The 19,216-nt window shown below is 33.1% G+C and overlaps 1 protein-coding gene across 1 annotated transcript in view; it reads left to right on the top strand.

The window, feature by feature from the left end:
* Positions 1-19,013, top strand: part of NUP155 (nucleoporin 155) — a 52,245-nt gene extending 33,232 nt beyond the window's left edge. The window contains exons 22-35 of the mRNA XM_016142473.2: positions 540-670; positions 3,001-3,192; positions 3,864-4,002; positions 4,668-4,803; positions 5,581-5,734; positions 5,955-6,059; positions 6,661-6,815; positions 11,036-11,165; positions 12,072-12,185; positions 12,891-13,011; positions 13,716-13,826; positions 15,637-15,773; positions 16,705-16,811; positions 17,453-19,013. Coding sequence (XP_015997959.2) covers positions 540-670; positions 3,001-3,192; positions 3,864-4,002; positions 4,668-4,803; positions 5,581-5,734; positions 5,955-6,059; positions 6,661-6,815; positions 11,036-11,165; positions 12,072-12,185; positions 12,891-13,011; positions 13,716-13,826; positions 15,637-15,773; positions 16,705-16,811; positions 17,453-17,591 — 1,871 coding nt within the window. The 3' untranslated portion in view covers positions 17,592-19,013. The remainder of the gene's footprint in view (positions 1-539; positions 671-3,000; positions 3,193-3,863; positions 4,003-4,667; positions 4,804-5,580; positions 5,735-5,954; positions 6,060-6,660; positions 6,816-11,035; positions 11,166-12,071; positions 12,186-12,890; positions 13,012-13,715; positions 13,827-15,636; positions 15,774-16,704; positions 16,812-17,452) is intronic.
* Positions 19,014-19,216: the final 203 nt, after the last annotated feature.

The following is a 19,216-nucleotide window of genomic DNA, read 5'->3' on the forward strand; positions in this document are numbered from 1 at the left end:
CTGAATTGATTTTATGACTCACCAGAGCATCTTAATCTAGGGTTTAAGAAACTCAGTCCTAGAGAGACTTAACTGCATTTTCCAGGAGATCTTTTTTAAGGATATTTATTGCATTATAGTTTAGTAGGAAAACTGAAAAAAAAATAAATGTCCTTTAGGTAGACAATGGACCTAATCGTAGTATACTTATAAAATGAACACTAAGCAATCAAAATAAATGTACTAGGCTTATATTTATCAATATGGATAGCCTGCAAAAATATAATTAGATAAAAAAAGCAATGGTGTACATTGTTCAAAAACAAATATTTTTATTGTTTATGTGTACACACAATGCACACATGGGTGTGTGTGTGAGATGAGCAGATAAAAACACGAATTCAACAAGTCATGATCATGGTTGCCTGTGATGGGGAGAGAGAACAATGAGGATTTCAACTTTAACTAGTAGTTTTTATTTGAGGTAAAGTATTGTTTTGCTTGAAATAAAATAACCTATGTCACTTTATAAAACTTTATTAATTGTATTTTGCAATTAGAGGCTCAACTGAGTGAAAAGATTTCACTTCAGGCAATTCAGCAATTGGTTCGAAAATCATATCAGGCTCTGGCTTTATGGAAACTTCTTTGTGAACATCAATTCACTGTCATTGTAGGAGAACTTCAGAAGGTAAGATCTCCTCCCCGCCTCCTACCTTAAGTTCATACTGTTAATACTGTGCTTAGTTTGTTTTCTTTTGTGTGAGCTTTAATCTTACACGTCCGTTTGGGAGGGGATTATTTTGGGAAGCACTTAGGTCATGGTAAAGTTAGTATGTTATAGAAAGATTGCACTAAAGATTGAGGGATTCACTTTGTCGGAGCCAAAGTTTTTACAGTACATGAGAGCTTGAGAGGCATGTGAATGACTTTACCAAAAGTATTTTTTTAAAACAGTGGATTGTAACCTTTGTTCAGACCACAGATCCCTTTGGGAAACTGATCCAACTGTCTGTCTCTCACCCATCCTCAAAGAATGCATACAAAGCCACAGAATTTTTGCATGTGAATTTAAATTCACCAATCTTAATTAAACATTCCTACTTTAAGAAAGATGTTTACTATGTGGGAAATGAATGTTTCATGTTTATCTTGCAGTTCTCACTTGAATCCTTTTTGATGAAAATGATAATTTGCATTCATCTAAATATTAGACAAGTTATTTAGGGCAAATGTATTTCTTCCTATTAATTGTGAACATTTCTAAACATACACGAAAATAGAGCCAGTACTACAACTGTAGTCCCCATATATACTTTATAGCCCCCATATATACTTCACTGGTATTCAACATTTTCAATATTTTACCAACTTTGCTTAATCTATCTTCTTTTTTTCTTTATTGAATTATTTAAAAGTAGATCCAGACATTACGTCATTTCACTCCTACATACTTCTGTATATGTCTTAAAAAAGATGGACATTTCTCTGAATAACATCATTATTACACTCAGCAGTATTAACAATAATTCTTTGGTACCATCTAAAATAATGAATTTCTCTGATTGTCCTAAAAATGGCTTTTTACAGATTGGTTCATTCAAATCACAATCTAAAGAATTGTTTCACTTATTGAATTTGATTCTCTTAAATCTCTTTCAGTTTAGAGTAGTTTTTCCTTTTATTTCCTTGTTATTGCCTTGTAGATATTGGGTCATCAACCCTGTGGAATGTCCAACATTCTGAGGTTGTCTTAACCTTCCTTGCAGTAAACTTGTTCCTTTATTTCCTGCATTTTTTTATAAAATGGGTTCTAAATCTACAGAAGCTTGATTAAAGTTTAAATCCATTTATTTAAGGAAGAATTAAAATACTTCATAGGTAGTAGTTTTGTGTCATACTGTATTAGGTGACACAAAAGGTTTGATTGTCCCACCTTTAGTGAGACTAAAATTGATTGCTAGATTCAAATGGTAAATCCAGTCCTGCCATTGTGAAATTCTCCATCAGACTGTCATCATCCATTGATGATCATTGAATGAGTTATTTCATTTGGAATTATAGAATGGTAATTTTCTAAATCTGACATCTTCTATATTAACTGCAATTCTATTAAAAATAATTTTTCTGTAGGGCTGTTTGGTTACCCTGAAATGTTTAAATCTTGACTTTTAAGTACAATTTTCAAAGTTAAAAGGCATTTCCCTAGTTCTTTTCAATAATGTCCAGAGTTGTTTTGTTAGTGGTTTTATTTCTTTGAAACACATGCGTAAAAACAAAACAAAACAAAACAACACACACACACACACACATACACACATGCACACACACGCTAATATGTTTAATTATGAAAATTTTCCATGCCAGGTAGAATAAATGTTATGGGGTAATAAACATAATTTAGGTAAAATTTTAGCCTATGCATCTTTTTTGTGATCCATCTTCAAAGCTTCATTCCTTGCATCACAAATTTTGTGCTCAAGGAATGCAAATTAAATATTAGTTCAAAAATTTGAACACCAATTATATATTTGCTGAAATTTAGAAAAAATAGTCGAATCACTAAACAGAATGTTTCTAGTTTTAATCACCTCAGTAATTTAGAACTCTTTTTAACAAGCAGTTTGTTCAAAATGAAATTAAGGAGGCCCTGAATAACAGAACTGACATTATTTAGGAAAAAGAAATATAAGCCCAAGATTTTTTTGATGTAGCTAAATGACTGTTCTTTTCCGGTTATAACTGAAGTCAAGACCTGGCTCTAATTTTGGCTTTCCTTAGGCTTTACTTCCTCATTTGTAAAGTGATAACTTTGGACTAGACATACTGTGGCTTCTTTTCCAGTTCTCTATGATTCTATGAAAGTTTCAAAAAATGTATTAGTTTGTATAGTTTTAATATATTTTCTCTTTCTAATTATAATTATAAAGTATTAATGGTTTGGTTATATTAAAGAAATTTCATTTTTTGTGGAAATATGATAGATTTGATAGAAGGAAAGATTCTCTTTTATACTCCTAGGAATTTCAAGAGCAGTTAAAAATCACCACCTTTAAAGATCTGGTAATCCGGGACAAAGAACTGACTGGCGCATTAATTGCTTCTCTTATCAACTGCTACATCAGAGATAATGCTGCTGTTGATGGCATTAGTTTACACTTACAAGATATCTGTCCACTTCTGTATAGTACTGATGATGCAGTTTGTTCAAAGGTATGATGCTTTGTTACCTATTTCGGTGTTTCTTACAGGAGGTTTTGTGGTATGAACACACTAGAATTGGAATCAGAAACCATCTTTTACTTAATATAGGACCTTAATAGATTTCTTAACTTCTCCTAGCTTTAGAATCCTATTCTTTGTAAGAATTGGGTTGGAATACATGGTTTCTTAAAATACATATATATTTAAGGTTTTCATAAAGAATTGTTAATAGTATTTCTTGGCCATATTTAAAAAGACAATGCTTAAATATGTCTTTCCTTAGAAAGTAAGGAAAATCACTAAAACCTGAAGTAAGTCTATAATAAATTAGAGTTAATTGGGCAATTTTTATTGATCCTTTCCTACAGGTGGAAAAATTTTAAAAAATCAGTATCACATGGACTGCCTGATGACCAATAATGTATTGACTAGGCAAGAGATTTACCAGTCAAAAGCTATCTTGCTTAACATATTTGTGAGAGGAATTAAGAATAGCTAGGATTTTTTGCTCAAAAACTTTTCTGCCTAAAATTAAGAAGAAGTAAGTTTGTAGTGTTGTTTTTATTATTGATTATAATTAACCAGATATAAATTTAGACATAGACTATAACTTATGTTGACAGCATCATCTATGTGCTTGATTTTATATCTTTTTAAATTCTTATCTTCTCTACTTCTAGGCAAATGAGCTTCTCCAGCGTTCCCGACAAGTTCAAAGTAAGAGTGAAAAGGAAAGAATGTTAAGGGAATCCTTAAAGGAGTATCAGAAAATCAGCAATCAAGTTGACCTTTCTAATGTTTGTGCTCAGTATAGACAGGGTGAGAAACAAAATGTTCTTATATCTTCTTAAATAAGGGGACAAATTACTGTGTGACTAAAGTTAGTGATGAAGAGCCTCTTCACAGAGGCAAATCTTCCTTCAACTTAGGAAATTCATTCCTTGTCTTTTAGTTGTGACTCTACTGACCCCTGCAAAAGCTGTAATGCTTTTTATGTCTTCAAAGATTGATGTTTCAGTCCTTGTCAGTTAAACTACTATTTGTATTTGATTGCTTTCTGTGTTGCATTTAATTTTAAGAGGCTTAAAATTTTTTTATTGTCTCTAGAATATTACCTACCTGTTCTCTTTAAAATTACTCTAAATTATATCTAACATAATAAAGAACTAATAACTGTTAGCAAAGGTATTGTTTTGAATCCCAAGGTTTTTTCCAACCAGGAGCTGAAACCTTTCTGTTTATTGTTTTAAATACAAAAATTTTTTCCCACTGAAGAAAATATATTTAATAGCTGCCTTTTAGTCATTTTAGGGCCTTGTTCTTTGGTAGAATCATCAGAAATATGTTATATAATATTGTTACCAAGGTGACTAATATACAGTAGAAACAGTAATATTGATCATTATTTTTATAAGCCAGCTAAAGAAAAATGTATCTAGCTTAATAATAAGCCTTAAGTCTTTGTCCTTTTTCTTTCCCCTTAGTGCGTTTTTATGAGGGTGTGGTGGAGCTCTCTCTTACTGCTGCAGAGAAAAAAGATCCTCAAGGTCTTGGACTTCATTTCTATAAACATGGAGAACCAGAAGAGGACATGGTGGGACTTCAGGCTTTCCAAGAAAGGCGAGTATTGTTACCTTAGTTGACTGTCAACTTTATGAATAGAGACTTTTCTTTGTGTAAAGTTTGATTGCTAGTATTATGGAAATAATATTTCAAGTATAACCCTTATTGAATTGAATTATGTTTTCAGTTTAAAATAATTTGTTTTATCAGAGGCCCGAATCAGCATTATAATTCTTTGCCTAGGGATAAAATTTCAGTCTGGTGAAAATTCTTGAGAATGTAAAAATGTTTTTGAACTTGCTTCTGTGGTTTTTCTGAGACTATTAATGTCAGTTTTAAATGGAGTAACTTACTTGGAAACAAAACTTGTTTCTTCTCCTTTCCCTCCAATTTCTAGGTGAAGATTAGTGTTTTATTTTAAAGGATGATTTTTAAATATTCACAAATTAGTAGAGACTGTTAAAGGAAAAATGGCTGTCCATAAAGGAAACATATAACCTAAGACATGGTTTTTGTTAATACAGTCATTTTTGTGACTTTACCTTTTTATGGTTAACCAAATGCTTCTCGGCCCTTTTGAAAAGTATGTAATTTCTGGTATTTTTATTTTTTATTTTTATTTCTTTAGCATTTTATTTTATTATTAGTTTCGAGTATATAGTGCATTGGTTAGACATTTGTATAGTTTATGAAATGATCCCCCAATTGTCATTTTTAAAACCAAATATGTACATATATTTATCCTCAGAAATTTTCTTTAAATTTTTCTATTTAAAATTAGATAAATTAGTTGCTTTCTAATTACTATAATTGCTCCTTTCCCATTTTTTTCAGATTAAACAGTTACAAGTGTATTACAGATACACTTCAAGAACTGGTGAATCAAAGTAAGGCTGCTCCACAGTCTCCCAGTGTACCCAAAAAACCCGGGCCTCCTGTGTTGTCTTCTGATCCTAATATGCTGAGTAACGAAGAGGCAGGACATCATGTAAGGGACATAGCATATTTTCATTCTGAAAATACATTGTGTTTAGAAGTTTTCTGTGCTATTGATAACATCATCATCTTGGGAAAAGTAGGAGGAGCTCTTAGAACTTACCACTTAAGGACTCCTGATTTTTTACTAGGGATTTATAAAGTTAAGAGTTTATGATATCTAGAAACAGAGCCTATAACTGTACTAATTTTTACTGTTTTCTTTATTTTAGTTTGAACAAATGCTTAAATTGTCTCAAAGATCCAAAGATGAACTCTTTAGTATTGCCCTTTATAATTGGCTGATACAAGCCGACCTTGCAGACAAACTGCTACAGGTAAAAAAATGGTTTTGCATTGCAGTATTGTTATTTTATATGAGTAATATAATATCTTTTCCTGGTAGGCAAAGCGGACCATTGTGCTACTTTTCTAGTTATTCATCAGCTGATTGGGATAGTTTATATCGTGGAATTGGAGTCACTGGATTATGAATTAAGAGACTTGAACTTCGTTTTAGCTCTACCATTAAGTCACTGTGTGACCTCACACATCTTTTCACTACCCTAAGTCTCAGTGTCTCTGAGTCTATAAAATGAATGCATGGCATTTGATAATTTCAAGGATGCTGTTGAGCTCAGAGTCTGTGAATCAATACCTATGTTCTAAGAGTTTATTAAAAGATTTGTAATTGGATTATAATAAGTTATTTATAGCAGCCTAATGCAACTATTATAGCAACTCTTTCATTAACTGTGGTAACACAGTCATTTATAATGAGAAAAATTGCCCTCTCTTTTATCTGTTGTTGGATTATAATTTTGCTTATGCATTCATAAAACAAGGCACACCTATCATTGTCTTTAAAATGTTGTATTTACTATGTAAAGAGCAAGTAAGTGGTAAGAAAATGTTTCTGATTAACTGTACAATTTCCAGATTGCTTCTCCATTTCTGGAACCACATCTAGTCCGAATGGCCAAAGTTGATCAAAACAAAGTGCGCTATATGGATTTACTCTGGAGGTACTATGAGAAGAATAGAAGTTTTAGTAATGCTGCTCGTGTCCTCTCCAAACTGGCTGACATGCATAGGTATGGCATAACAGTCTTACTGAGAAGAATGATTGATAACCTAGCTATATCTAGGTACATTCAGATTTCAGAATTTAAATAAAACCTCATTCAGATTATATATATGTAGAATTTTTATGCTTTTACTTGGATTTACAGTTTTCTTTTTTCCTTCATTTTGTTTTTAATAGCGTGTAGGAGATTCTAAAAGAATATCTAAGACTGTCTCTAGTCAAACTGTCTTCTAAATCCTTTCCTCTGAAGTATGTCTTTAAATTCTCCCTACTAAGGCAACTAATTACAGTTCTTAATTAAAAGAACAAAAACTACCTCTCAAAGGCTTTTTCATTTTAAATGTTCTACTAATTCCAGACTACTTTTCCCTACTTTGACATTGGTTTAAATTACTGAAAGGTCTTAGAGGATTAAGAATCCTGTTAAAGAAAGCATTGGGATTTCTAATTAGATTATCATATCAAAAGACAATTTAATAAAATCTCGGAGAGATCATTAATTTGACCCTCTATATTCATTTGAAATTTTCATTGCCAAAATAATACAGGTGCTATTTCTAAAAACTGGAGAGTAGTTAAGGAAGGAAAGGGAGGTTGCTGAGGCAGAACTGTTATTAAATGTAGTTAATCAGAGTGATTGCTTAAAGAGTTCAGATGAGACTAATAGTAAGTGTGAGTATGTGTGTGCACATGCACATTCATACAGCTTACTGACACAGGTATATTTGTTGTGTTTGTGGACTCAAGGCTTTTTTGGTATTTTGCCTATTTTGATCATAATAGTTACTTGATTTTTATAAGTTCTCCTTACAGAAGATCACATATGTATATGACTTTAATTTCTTTGGTTTTGGTTAATAAAAGGAAAGAAATTTAAAGTTGTAAAGGCCTAAAAGGCAGTTTCTAGTAAAGGCGTTGGTTAACTAATAGTCTGTATAATTAAGAATTAACAGCATTATTAAATATTTAATTCACCGTAGTTCTGTATCTTAAGGTTCTATAATTCATTTCTTTATCCAGTGTCTGAGCGCCTTTTATATACTGTGTTCTGCTGGAAGGACATGGATTGTGCTCTTATCCAGGCCTTCACTATCTCGTTTCTGAATTTACTCCTGTCATTTGTTTTTGATAGTCATAGATAACATTCCCATAACAAATTTTTGTAAGCCATTTTTATCACACTACTTATTGTTCAGAGACTTAGAGTGGCTCTAAATTGCCCTTCCTTGAATATTTATTAACCTTTTTCCTTGTTATAACAGTTATTAAATTCTTGTTACAAGATATTCAGAAATTCTCTAACTTTTAAGAACACTCATTATCCATATTTATTTCACGCACACATACACACACACCCTAATTTTCTCTTCATGTGAGATACCCTGTCTGTCTTCTCTTTTGCTCTCAACTATCTCTTTCCACAATACAATGTTTTTCCAACTATTATGTTACTGTCTCTCTCGCTCCGTTGTTTTTGCATATATAATTTGGCAACTATAGAATGTTCTGTTTTAAATAATTTGGAAATAAATGTTACTTTTAAAATGTTTGGTTCAAGAGGGTTTTTTAGAGATGAGAGAGAAAAGAAAGTAAAACCTTTAAGAAACAGGGCTCCTAAAAATGTACAGTTCTTTATGTAACCTTACAAGATGGTCAGTGCTAATTAACTATCATACACATCTGTACTTTGAAAGATAGAATGGAGAAAGGAGTTCATTCTTTTTCCTTTTGTTTTCTTTTTGGAAAGGGAATATATACAGCTACAGCTCTCTGAAAGTAAAATAAAGCTAGTTTTTTTCTTATTCATATGGGAATTAATTGGATGTCAAAAGTTACATTTATCTACAGGAAGGGCTAAATCTTAATCAGGGAGGGTTATTTGTTTTTCATAGGCAGTTTAGATGGCATCAGTATTTCTAGGCTAGTAGTGGCTGAAAGGAGAGCACATGGTAATGAGATTCAAGTGTGCTCAAGTCAATTTATAACTTGATTCCTCATCATTAAAGAATGATAACACTGGAAAAAAATGTGACCACTCTCTCTAGTCCACTGAAGGTAGGAAGGTACAATAGAAGATGTGGGCTCAGGTCACTCCTCTTCCCCAAAGCCCCAGTCTAGAGCTCTCCAGCCACGTTTCTGCCATCCATGCACACTTTTACCAAGTTCTTCACTTTTTCATAATGATAAATAAGCAAATAAAGCACACTTGAGTTATTAATATAAAGGACATATTAATACTGTAAATATAAATTTAATGATTAATGTAAAGTTTATGTTAATATAAAGACTCAATCGTCACTATAAAGAATCAAGAGTCATATCATGGTGAATTATATCCTTTATGACATAGCCTTCACCTGATAAAATTTCAGTTTTCTGTATTAATCTCTATGTTCTTTTCTCACCATTGCCTGATACATTCTCTTATGCCCCTTTATTTCTAAAGTCTATTTTCAGTTTGTCATGTCTCTTGTTAACATTGTACAAGTGGATCTTTTCTTAATACATTCCGTGTTTTCTTTTTTAAATATTTTAATTACCACTATATTTGAACTTGCCATGTTTTACTCTATACTTTCCTATTGTTCCCCCTGCCCCCACTCTTCCTCTCTGTGGTTAGTTACATTAACACATTTTTCTTTTCCTTAGTGGTATAGAAATTTTCTTCATACAGGTTATGGTTACCACTAAATTTAGAGCCAACTCATTAAAGTATTATCAGCATCTAGGTCATATCTGTAACCGTCCTCTTCCCTCATCCCCAGATATGCTGATAGCTAGCTGCGCATGTCTGTCTTAAACACTTTCCTGATCTTGGATTTTGTTTGCTAGATCTTAGATTTTATTCAGTTTTACTTTTGATTTTTGGATGAATGTGTTGACATAGGGGAAAGCATGCTGTATGTGTGTATGTATGTGTGTGCACACATGTGCATAGTTACTTTGGATTAGTAAAGTATATCCTCCAGTAACCTTTGTTGGAAACATATACAAGTAAGCTTTCTGAATTCATCACTATCCAAGGGGGAAAAAAAAAAGTCTTTTTTACCCTCAAAACAATGTAATTTTGACTGAGTATCAGTTTCTAGTTTTAAAATATTTACCTGGTAAAATTTAAAAATATTATTCCATTTACTTCTAGTATCTCAGGTGTTCATTAATAAATCTGTTGTTAATCTCAAAAAAAGTTACATTTAATACTTGTTGATCTGAGAGGTTGCCAACAACTAACTGTGTGAGTTTGTTTTTAACGCCAGAGTGCTTTATAATGTGAAAGCCAAGTCTGATAGAGATAGGAGATTCGAAGGAACTGAAGCTGGTGACAATGAGGTGGATACATACTTGGAACTTTCTGACACCCATCGGTCAGTTCACCAGCAAATTGATTTTGAGCACCAGTGATGTTCAAGACATGCAAGAAGGAGTAGTAGGCAAGATAGACACCATCCCCACTTCCAACTTCCAGGGACCTCTCATCCTAGTGGGTTAAAGACTGTAAACAAATAAGTTCAGCTTCTGTAAATACAATAAAAATAGGATAGTATAGTAGAAAGCACTTAGGAGTTGGGTATCTTCTTTAGCTATGATGCTCAGAAAAACTGTCATTAAAATTGAGTCTCAAATGACAAGAATAAGCAACTGTATAAAGAAATGGAGGGAAAGTGGTCCAAGCACAAGGAACAATAGTTTATGCCCAGGCACTGCATCATATATAAGTTTATCATGTTTGGGATGCAAAAAAGAAAGCCAGTGGGATTGGAGCCAGTGAGCCTGGGAGCAAGTGGAAGGAGATGAGGTTGGAGGAGTAGGTGAAGTGTATTGGAGGGTTTTAAGAAAGGATGTGACATCTGATTTTTGTTTTTAAGTGGTCGTTCTAGTGGCTCTCTGGAATACGAAATGTAGTATTGGCCATATTAAGGCAGAGATGTGAAGAGTATGAGGAGCAATAAAGAATGTTGTCCGTAATATAATTTTAGAAGATTCCAAGTTTTAATATTCTGAACTAAAATTTTAATTGGAAGTTACTTCTTTGGACACAAACATAAGTACCTATATTTTTTTCCTTTAATTGTGGATCTCTTTTATTAGAAATCCTCCAATAATCTTTTCAAGTTTCAGATAACCTTTCACATTCATTTGGTATAAAATAGTACATCATAATTGAAATACTTGTATCTTGGATCTTGATTTATTTCGTATAAATAAAAATAAGTGTTTTTCCCCCAGCACAGAAATTTCACTTCAACAGCGGCTAGAGTATATTGCTCGAGCTATTCTTAGTGCCAAAAGTTCCACTGCCATTTCTTCAATAGCTGCAGATGGTGAATTCCTTCATGAATTAGAAGAAAAAATGGAAGTAAGTGCTAAAGATACTTACACTTGTTCACACTGGGAAGTAGCCACATTTCATTTCACTTTCTCTTCCTTCCCTAGTAGTAATAGGTCTTAATAGATCTAAAGCAGTCAAATTATTAATTATGATATCTTCTGCATTATTTATATTTATTTAGATATAAATCTTTTAAAAGATTTTTAAGGATACAGCATTGGGTCATAGGACATTGCTGTAATTTAAAAGTTTTCTCTATGGCATTTCCACAGGTTTTTTCCAGCTGTTTTAACACGAAGCAGATCATATCCCCATTCACCATTTATTCTGGAAGCTAATAAGTAAATGTATGAAGTAGAGTAGGCTAAACTGCCTTAACTAAGAGATCCAAAAATGTTTAATGGTCCAAATACAAAAGCTTATTTCTTATTCACAAAATCCAGAATGGGTGTTCGTGACTGGCAGGTGGCTTTCTTCTGCTTGGTTGATTCGGGTCCCTCAGTTCTATTTTCTGGCTCTTCCATTGTGAGTGGCCTCTTCAGTCATGGAGCAAGGGAAAAGGAGCATGTAAGGAACACATTCACTCTTCAAAACCTCAGCTCTGAAATGATATACTTTGCTTCCACTCATGTTTCTTTGCAGAGAGATTAGTCTTATGTCTATATCTCTCTACAAAGGAGGCTGGAAAGTATGGTCTAGGGTTTCCTCTGACTACAGTCATAAGAGGCATGGGTATTGGTGAGCAGCACAGATTCTGCAGTAGTACACTTCTGTGAGATATGTTATGAAGAGTTGCTAGTCTATTATTATAGACGTCTTTATTTTTACATTACTTTTAACAAATTTAAAGTCAGATTCTAGGACCTATGTTATTGAGTACCAATTGATTTTTCATAAAAAAAATCAGGACTTCCTTTTTTCTACCCCAACTAGGTTGCTAGGATCCAACTTCAGGTACAAGAGACACTGCAAAGGCAATATTCCCATCATTCTTCTGTACAGGATGCAATTTCTCAGCTGGATTCTGAGCTAATGGACATAACTAAGGTAATTTAAAAAACAAATAGAATTCCTATAGCAGTCAACTGGTCACTTAATATCTACAAATTCCTTGTTTCTTTAGCATTTAGTTTTTTTGTTTCATGAGAAAGATTAACTTACCCCTACAAAATAAGCCATCTTTTGTGGCATGTCATTGGGCTGACAAATCACTGTTGTGGTATCCGACTGTTGCAAAGAGCTAAGTTTCTCTTCCAGGTCAGTGGCTATCAAAAATCTATCAGCCTCACGTGGGGCTTTGTTAAAACTCCTGCCAGCCTTACTTCTTGTCTTAAAAGAGTAACATCTTTACGTAACTCTCTCAACCGCTCCATACTCTTGCAAGCAGTTAGTTCCTTCTTAATTTATTCTTGGACCTGGCTTCAGTACCTTTAAGTACCCTGAGATTTGTCAGTGTTTCTGTCATTCTTCAAACCCTACTTTAGACAACACTAATTCTAAAAGAAAAGTCATTGCAACATCTCCCAGCCAGGAAAAAGCACAATGCACACATACTGCAATCTAGTTGAAAGTATTTACCATTCATTCAGCACTTTTAGAATTATGACCACCTACACAGCATATCTTTATATCATATTTAAGAAATATTATATAAAATTTTGGGTTCTTTTTAACTTTCAAGTAATGTTTCACTATTAATTTCTGGATGCTGACCTCTGGTTGGATGTATAATGTTGGCATTTTCTCCCACAGCTTTATGGGGAATTTGCTGACCCATTTAAACTTGCAGAATGTAAACTTGCAATAATTCATTGTGCTGGCTATTCAGACCCTATATTGGTGCAAACACTTTGGCAAGATATCATAGAAAAAGGTAAGTGTTCACTCATAAGTATATTTAGCATACGTTACTTAGTGACTTGGTAAAGGAACGTACATAGCTAGTGACTCATATATATAGGACTCATGAAAACTATGAGTAGAGGGTATGTGGGGGGTTACTTTGACATGGTAGAGGGTGGTCCTCTAATGCGGGAGTCCCCAACCCCTACCCCACCCCACCCCGCCCCCGGCTGCAGACCGGTTCTGGTCTGTGGCCTTTTAGGAACCGGGCCACGTAACAGGAGGTAAACGGCAGGCGAGCAAGTGAAGCTTCATCTGTATTTGCAGCTGCTCACCAGGGCTAGCATCACCGCCTCAGCTCCACCTCAGATCATCAAGCATTACATACTTATAGGAGCTCCTTTCCCTGGTTCCAAAAAAGATTGGAGACTGCTACTCTAGAGAATGTTCCTAGTGAGTGAGTATTAGAGGGGGAATTCTCAGGGAGTGTCATTTTTTGGGGGGGTTATGCTGTTTAATAAGGGAGACCGAGACACTTCCCTCAGAATCTCATAACCAGTGCCTAGGTAAGACAAGAGAGTACATCAGAAAGTAACAGAAACAGAATCTGCTCATTATATTAACGTGAATATCTGTTCTAGGGTATTTTATACCTTGAAACAAATAAAATTGCCTATTTAAACACTTCACATTAAAAATAAATTGGGTTTCTAATGACGTGCCTCTTTCTTACAGAACTGAATGAAAGTGTGACATTGAGCTCTTCAGATAGAATGCATGCTCTTAGTCTAAAGATTGTGCTCCTTGGCAAAATTTATGCTGGCACACCTCGCTTCTTTCCTTTAGGTAAGCAGTAGGGCTTTTTTCTTTTGATGATTTTCTTCATTGACATGAAAAAATAATGTTCTTTAGAGTGAAATCATTTCTTTGTTGGTATTTAGGTGAGCAATTTAATTTTACCTCTCCAGAAATAGACCTCCAAAGAACTGACTGACATTCTATCTTGAGATAGGGTTGACTAACAGACCATAGTGATTATATTGTTGTTAACCCTATACAAACTGCGAAGAAAAGAAAAATGGCTGATGTTTTAGTGAATAGGTACTTTGTGATTGATTCAACTGCTCTTATTTGAAGACATATTTGTCTTTAAAACAGGAAGTAGTTGTGTTAAAAGTGTAATTTTTGGACTTTTGTCTTAATCAAATATGCTGACTATAATTGTTATATAGATGATTCTAATTATTATGAACCATTTACCAGCCTATCGTGTTTTCTTCAGTTGCGAAACAATAGAATCAACATAAATACATTCATAAGATAGAATGTTAACCACTTTGTGTTTTTGAAAGATGTTGAGAAATATAAGAATGCTCATAACATAATATTAAATTGTTCTTTACAAACGAGGATACAAACTTGTTTATAGACCATCTCTGATTTAGTATTTATTCCCTGGACATGGTAAGAAATAAAATGATTACAATCATACCTTTATTTCTTGTAAGTACAGCATTAACTGTTATGCCATTTCATTGGCCAGAAATATAAAAAGCAAATGTCTGTCTGTCTGTCTGTCTATCTGTCTATATATGTAAGTATGTGAATCGTGACAATTTTAATAGAAAAGTTCACATTCTACATTTTTAATGTTGGGCCCAATGAAGTTTAGTGTAGAAGAGGCGTGCCTTTTTCCAGCCATCTCTCAATGGCAAAGAAGCTCCAGGGAATTTCAAACTAGAACAAGTTTAGAGGTTTCAGAATTTTTCTTAGCTGTCCGAAGTCTTTATATGGTAAATTCTAGGGGAGATCTAGATTCAGTGACAGCTTTTTTAGTGATTCTTCTTACCCATTGATATTCACATTGGTATCATTTCAGGTATCATAAATATAAATTTTAATGTTACCCATTATCTTGTTTATGATATGACATGTAGTAAAAAGTGAAAATGGATAGCACATTAAAACCATCAAAATAAATAACTATGGACCTGGGGAAAGTACAGCATTAAAAATATTTAATATTTCTAAAATTAGGATGCAATAGCCTTTTGAATTGAGAATATAGTGTATTAATAAATTAAAGAAATATTATCAAGGGGTTCTCCCCTTTAGTGGGATTGCGGATGGTCCCTATTTTCTTGTACCTTTCTGTATCATCCAAATTCACTAAAATGTCATTTTTTTCCTCATAGCTTTAAATATAATTCAGTGGTTTTAGCATATCACAGTTTGCAGCCATCACCATAAACTTAGACCATTTTCATCACCTCAAAAAGAGACCATGTAGCAGTCACTACTGACCCCTTTCCACCCTCCAACTCTAGGCAACCACTAGCCTACTTTCCATCTCTATAGATTTGCTGACTTTTTATTATTTTTTAATTGCTTTTCTTAAAGGATTTCCCCCTAGAAACTGCTCATTTATGAATAAGGCCTATTTTTTATTATCAAGAGTTAACAGCCCTATAACAACAACAAAAAATAGTAATTGTATGAGGTAAAGGATGTTAACCTTTTGCTAAATGTTTTGCACTATATATGCATTAAATCATCACATTACATCGTAAACTTACACAATGTTATATTTCAATTATATGTCAGTAAAGCTTGGAGGAGGAGAGTAAATCCTAATATTATCTTTTTCCTTTCATAGATTTTATTGTTCAGTTCTTAGAACAGCAAGTTTGTACTTTAAACTGGGATGTGGGTTTTGTAATACAGACAATGAATGAAATTGGAGTACCATTACCTAGACTGCTGGAAGTATATGATCACTTGTTCAAGTCACGGGTAAGGAAAATGTTAAGTAAAATAAAAGAGATGGTTTTTTCCCTCTTACCTCAGGTTTCTAATGGGAAATTACCATAATTCAGACTTTTAAAACCAATAGTGAGAGTGGTTTTGCTTTAAATCATGGTAAAAATCAAATGTTACTTTTTAATATTACTAACCATAATTTCTCCTTTATTCTTGGTGAACAGACTAAACATTACATTAAGAATCATCATGTACTTTAAAACAACAAAATAACTTTTCACTGTAACTTCATCTAAAATATCAGTGTTTAAAGATCTTTCTTATTAGGCTATATATTTTGTAATTTTTATCCTAAGATTCAAATAAAACCCTGTTGAACTAGATCATGTCTTTATTATAATACCATCACCAAAACATTCATAATAGTATTTTACAAGGCACTTGTGTATCTCATTTAAGCCTCACAATGAGCCTATGATGGAAATAAGAAGTAGTAGTATCCCCTTTTCTACTATTTCTGAAAAGGGCAGAGATGTTAAATAACCTGCTCAAGTCACATGGCTAGTACCTTGTGAAGCCAGAACTAGAATTAAGATTCTTTCACTACTAATTTAGTCTCTTATTTACAATATCAGACTAAGTCTACATAGGTTCACAGTGAAAATGGTGTCACAGCTGTTAGGAAGAGATGGTTTTTTCCCTCTTACCTCAGGTTCCTAATGGGAAATTTACATGCTCTACAAAGTGGATTGGTTCATAAGTAACATCACAATGCAGTTTTCAATGTTGTGCAAACATTAACCATAACCAGATATATAATTTAGTAACCACATAATAATATATGCTTATTTTAATATCAGCAAATTTTCCCTTGGACTTTGATACTGTTTTAACTAACATAAATAGTTAAAAAATCAGTTGACACCATTTGACTTTTAACTCAGGATGTGTATTTTCTTTATAGGATCCATTCTGGAACAGAATGAAGAAACCACTGCACCTTTTGGATTGTATACATGTACTATTGACAAAATATGTTGAGAATCCTAGCCAGGTCTTAAATTGTGAGAGGTAACTATGCATTAGATATTGTATTGTAGAAAATACTTTTAAATGCTTCTAATAAATATCTGGGGTAACAAATTTAGAGAGCACGGAGAAAGATATGGAGATTATAAAGAAGTATAGGAGATTTAGGCTTGTTCGTTGACAAATAACTATTTGAATGGTATTAATCAGCATGTATGAACAGTTAGAGTTTTTTTCCATTTTTCAACTCTTGTCCTGAATTGTTTCTACAAGTGAAAGGATATACTTAGGAATTACTTCTAAACTGTTTCTGCTTTGAATTAGTGAGCTAAGACACTTTAGTTATGGCTTTGTGATGTTATTGGCCATTTTAAGGTATATTTGTTTGAAAAGGCCAAAAGAATGTAAGTAATTTAATAGTAATTTAAGGGAGCCATCCCTTATTGCTTCCTTCTCATTATAATAATCTTCAAAAGAAAATGGTGGTTGTGTGAGAATCTACTTCCTACCCCCTAAGTTTCCTTTTCCATTTTCATCTATTTGCCATGTACTTAATCTCATGATCTTTGCACTTCTGTGGTAATATAAGGTTAACAGAAGTTGGAAGGAAGTCATAAAGGAAGAAATGTTTCCAAATGTATACAAATGTATAGATAATTGATTGGGTGTCTTTTCCTTTACAGGAGAAGATTTACAAATCTCTGCCTGGACGCTATTTGTGGTTATCTGGTTGAGCTCCAGTCTATGAGCTCTTCAATAGCAGTGCAAGCCATCACAGGGAATTTTAAATCTCTTCAGGCTAAATTAGAACGGCTTCATTAATTATTGTAATGTATTTTTATCCACTCATTTTTAACTGTAAAATAAAATCTCAGGTGGGTCCAGATATCAGGTGCTCTAAATCTAAGAAATTAAGAACAATTTTAATAGAAATGTGTTTTTAATAAGTGGCTAGTATCTACAAACAGTACATTTGCCAGATGAATTCTTTTTTACCACTACTATTTTAATCAGGTTAAAAAACAACTGAGGTAAAATTATTTTTGATCTTAACAGAAGGAGAAAAATATTCAGAAACTCTAATTTTGAATTTTATTGCAGGTAGAACAGAAATTTTGAATTTATAATATTCATTTTCAAGTTAGTCCGAGGATATTGATATCAAAACTTAAATAGGCTAATTTGAGCAGGTCATTCCCATAGTACTGTATTCTACAACAGTCCTTAAATATGGAAGAGACAAACACTGTCTCTTTTAAAAAGTTATTTAGCTATAAGGTTTATCCTTGGAAAGAAATTTCCTCTAGCTACTAATTTTGTCAGTTATAATTCTTAAAGATTAATATATGTCTGGTTGTTTTTGAGCAGGTGATAAGCTTGTAAGTAATATTCTATGTCCTAAACACATAAACAGGGAGATACTGTTTTTCCTTAGTGTCCAGCCAGGTCTTCTTTGGCCTTGTGACTACTGATTTCATTACATAATTGTTCTCAAAGCATGTGTACCTAACCAGCATCTCAGCATTTTCTGGGATTTTGTTAGAAATTCAGATTATTGGTCCCAGTCCCAAACCTTGCTAAATCTAAAATTTGAGGTGAGGCCGAGCATTCTGGTTTAACAAGCCATCTAGGGCATTCTAGTACACGTCAAGTTTGAGAACCACTACATTAGAGGATACAGGTAGTTTGTTGATTTGAGCTCCCTATCTGATTCCTCCTCCTCCCTCCCCCCATCAGTAACAACAACCCATGTGTTTTACCCAAGACACAATATGTAAAGCAAAGTTATTAGTAATGTTTAGTCTTTAAGAAAACCAGGTGCCCCAAAGGCCCAGTAATGACGTGTGAGGAGGAAAGAGAGAGAATGACCCAGACTAACAAAAAGGCAAGAACATGGATTTCTTTCCTCTCACTTTTATACCAAGAGTAATTACCTTCTGCCTATTGTCATTAATCCATTTCTGACAATTTTTAAAGTACATTTTGAAAATATTTTTCCTTTCACTTCTTTTCCGAAGGCTGTTATTTGCCCTTTATGTATTTATTCTCTTAGAATTTAGTTTCCTTTCTCCTAAAATCTTTAATTTATAATATTTAATAGAATGTCAGAGTATCACTTATTAGATACCACTACCTCTCGTATTTTTTAGCTTTTTAATTCCTTTAGTTTTTTTCAGTATGGAAAATGAATGTATGCTATGCCTTGTTAATTCTGTAAATATAAAATTCTGTCATGTCTACTTAGAACGAAAGTCTTGCTTAAATATTATAATTTAGCTGTGACTCCAGTTCTGCTGGAGATATATATATAGTTTTGTTTTAGATATCTGTTTTATATATAATGTATATTATGTATAACAATATCTAATACATATATCGATAATAGGTAGTTATATCTAGATATCTAGATATAGCTATATAATAATACATATAACTATATGTTATAT

The sequence above is a fragment of the Rousettus aegyptiacus genome, unplaced genomic scaffold (assembly GCF_014176215.1).
Source record: "Rousettus aegyptiacus isolate mRouAeg1 unplaced genomic scaffold, mRouAeg1.p scaffold_m13_p_8, whole genome shotgun sequence".
NCBI lineage: Eukaryota > Metazoa > Chordata > Mammalia > Chiroptera > Pteropodidae > Rousettus > Rousettus aegyptiacus.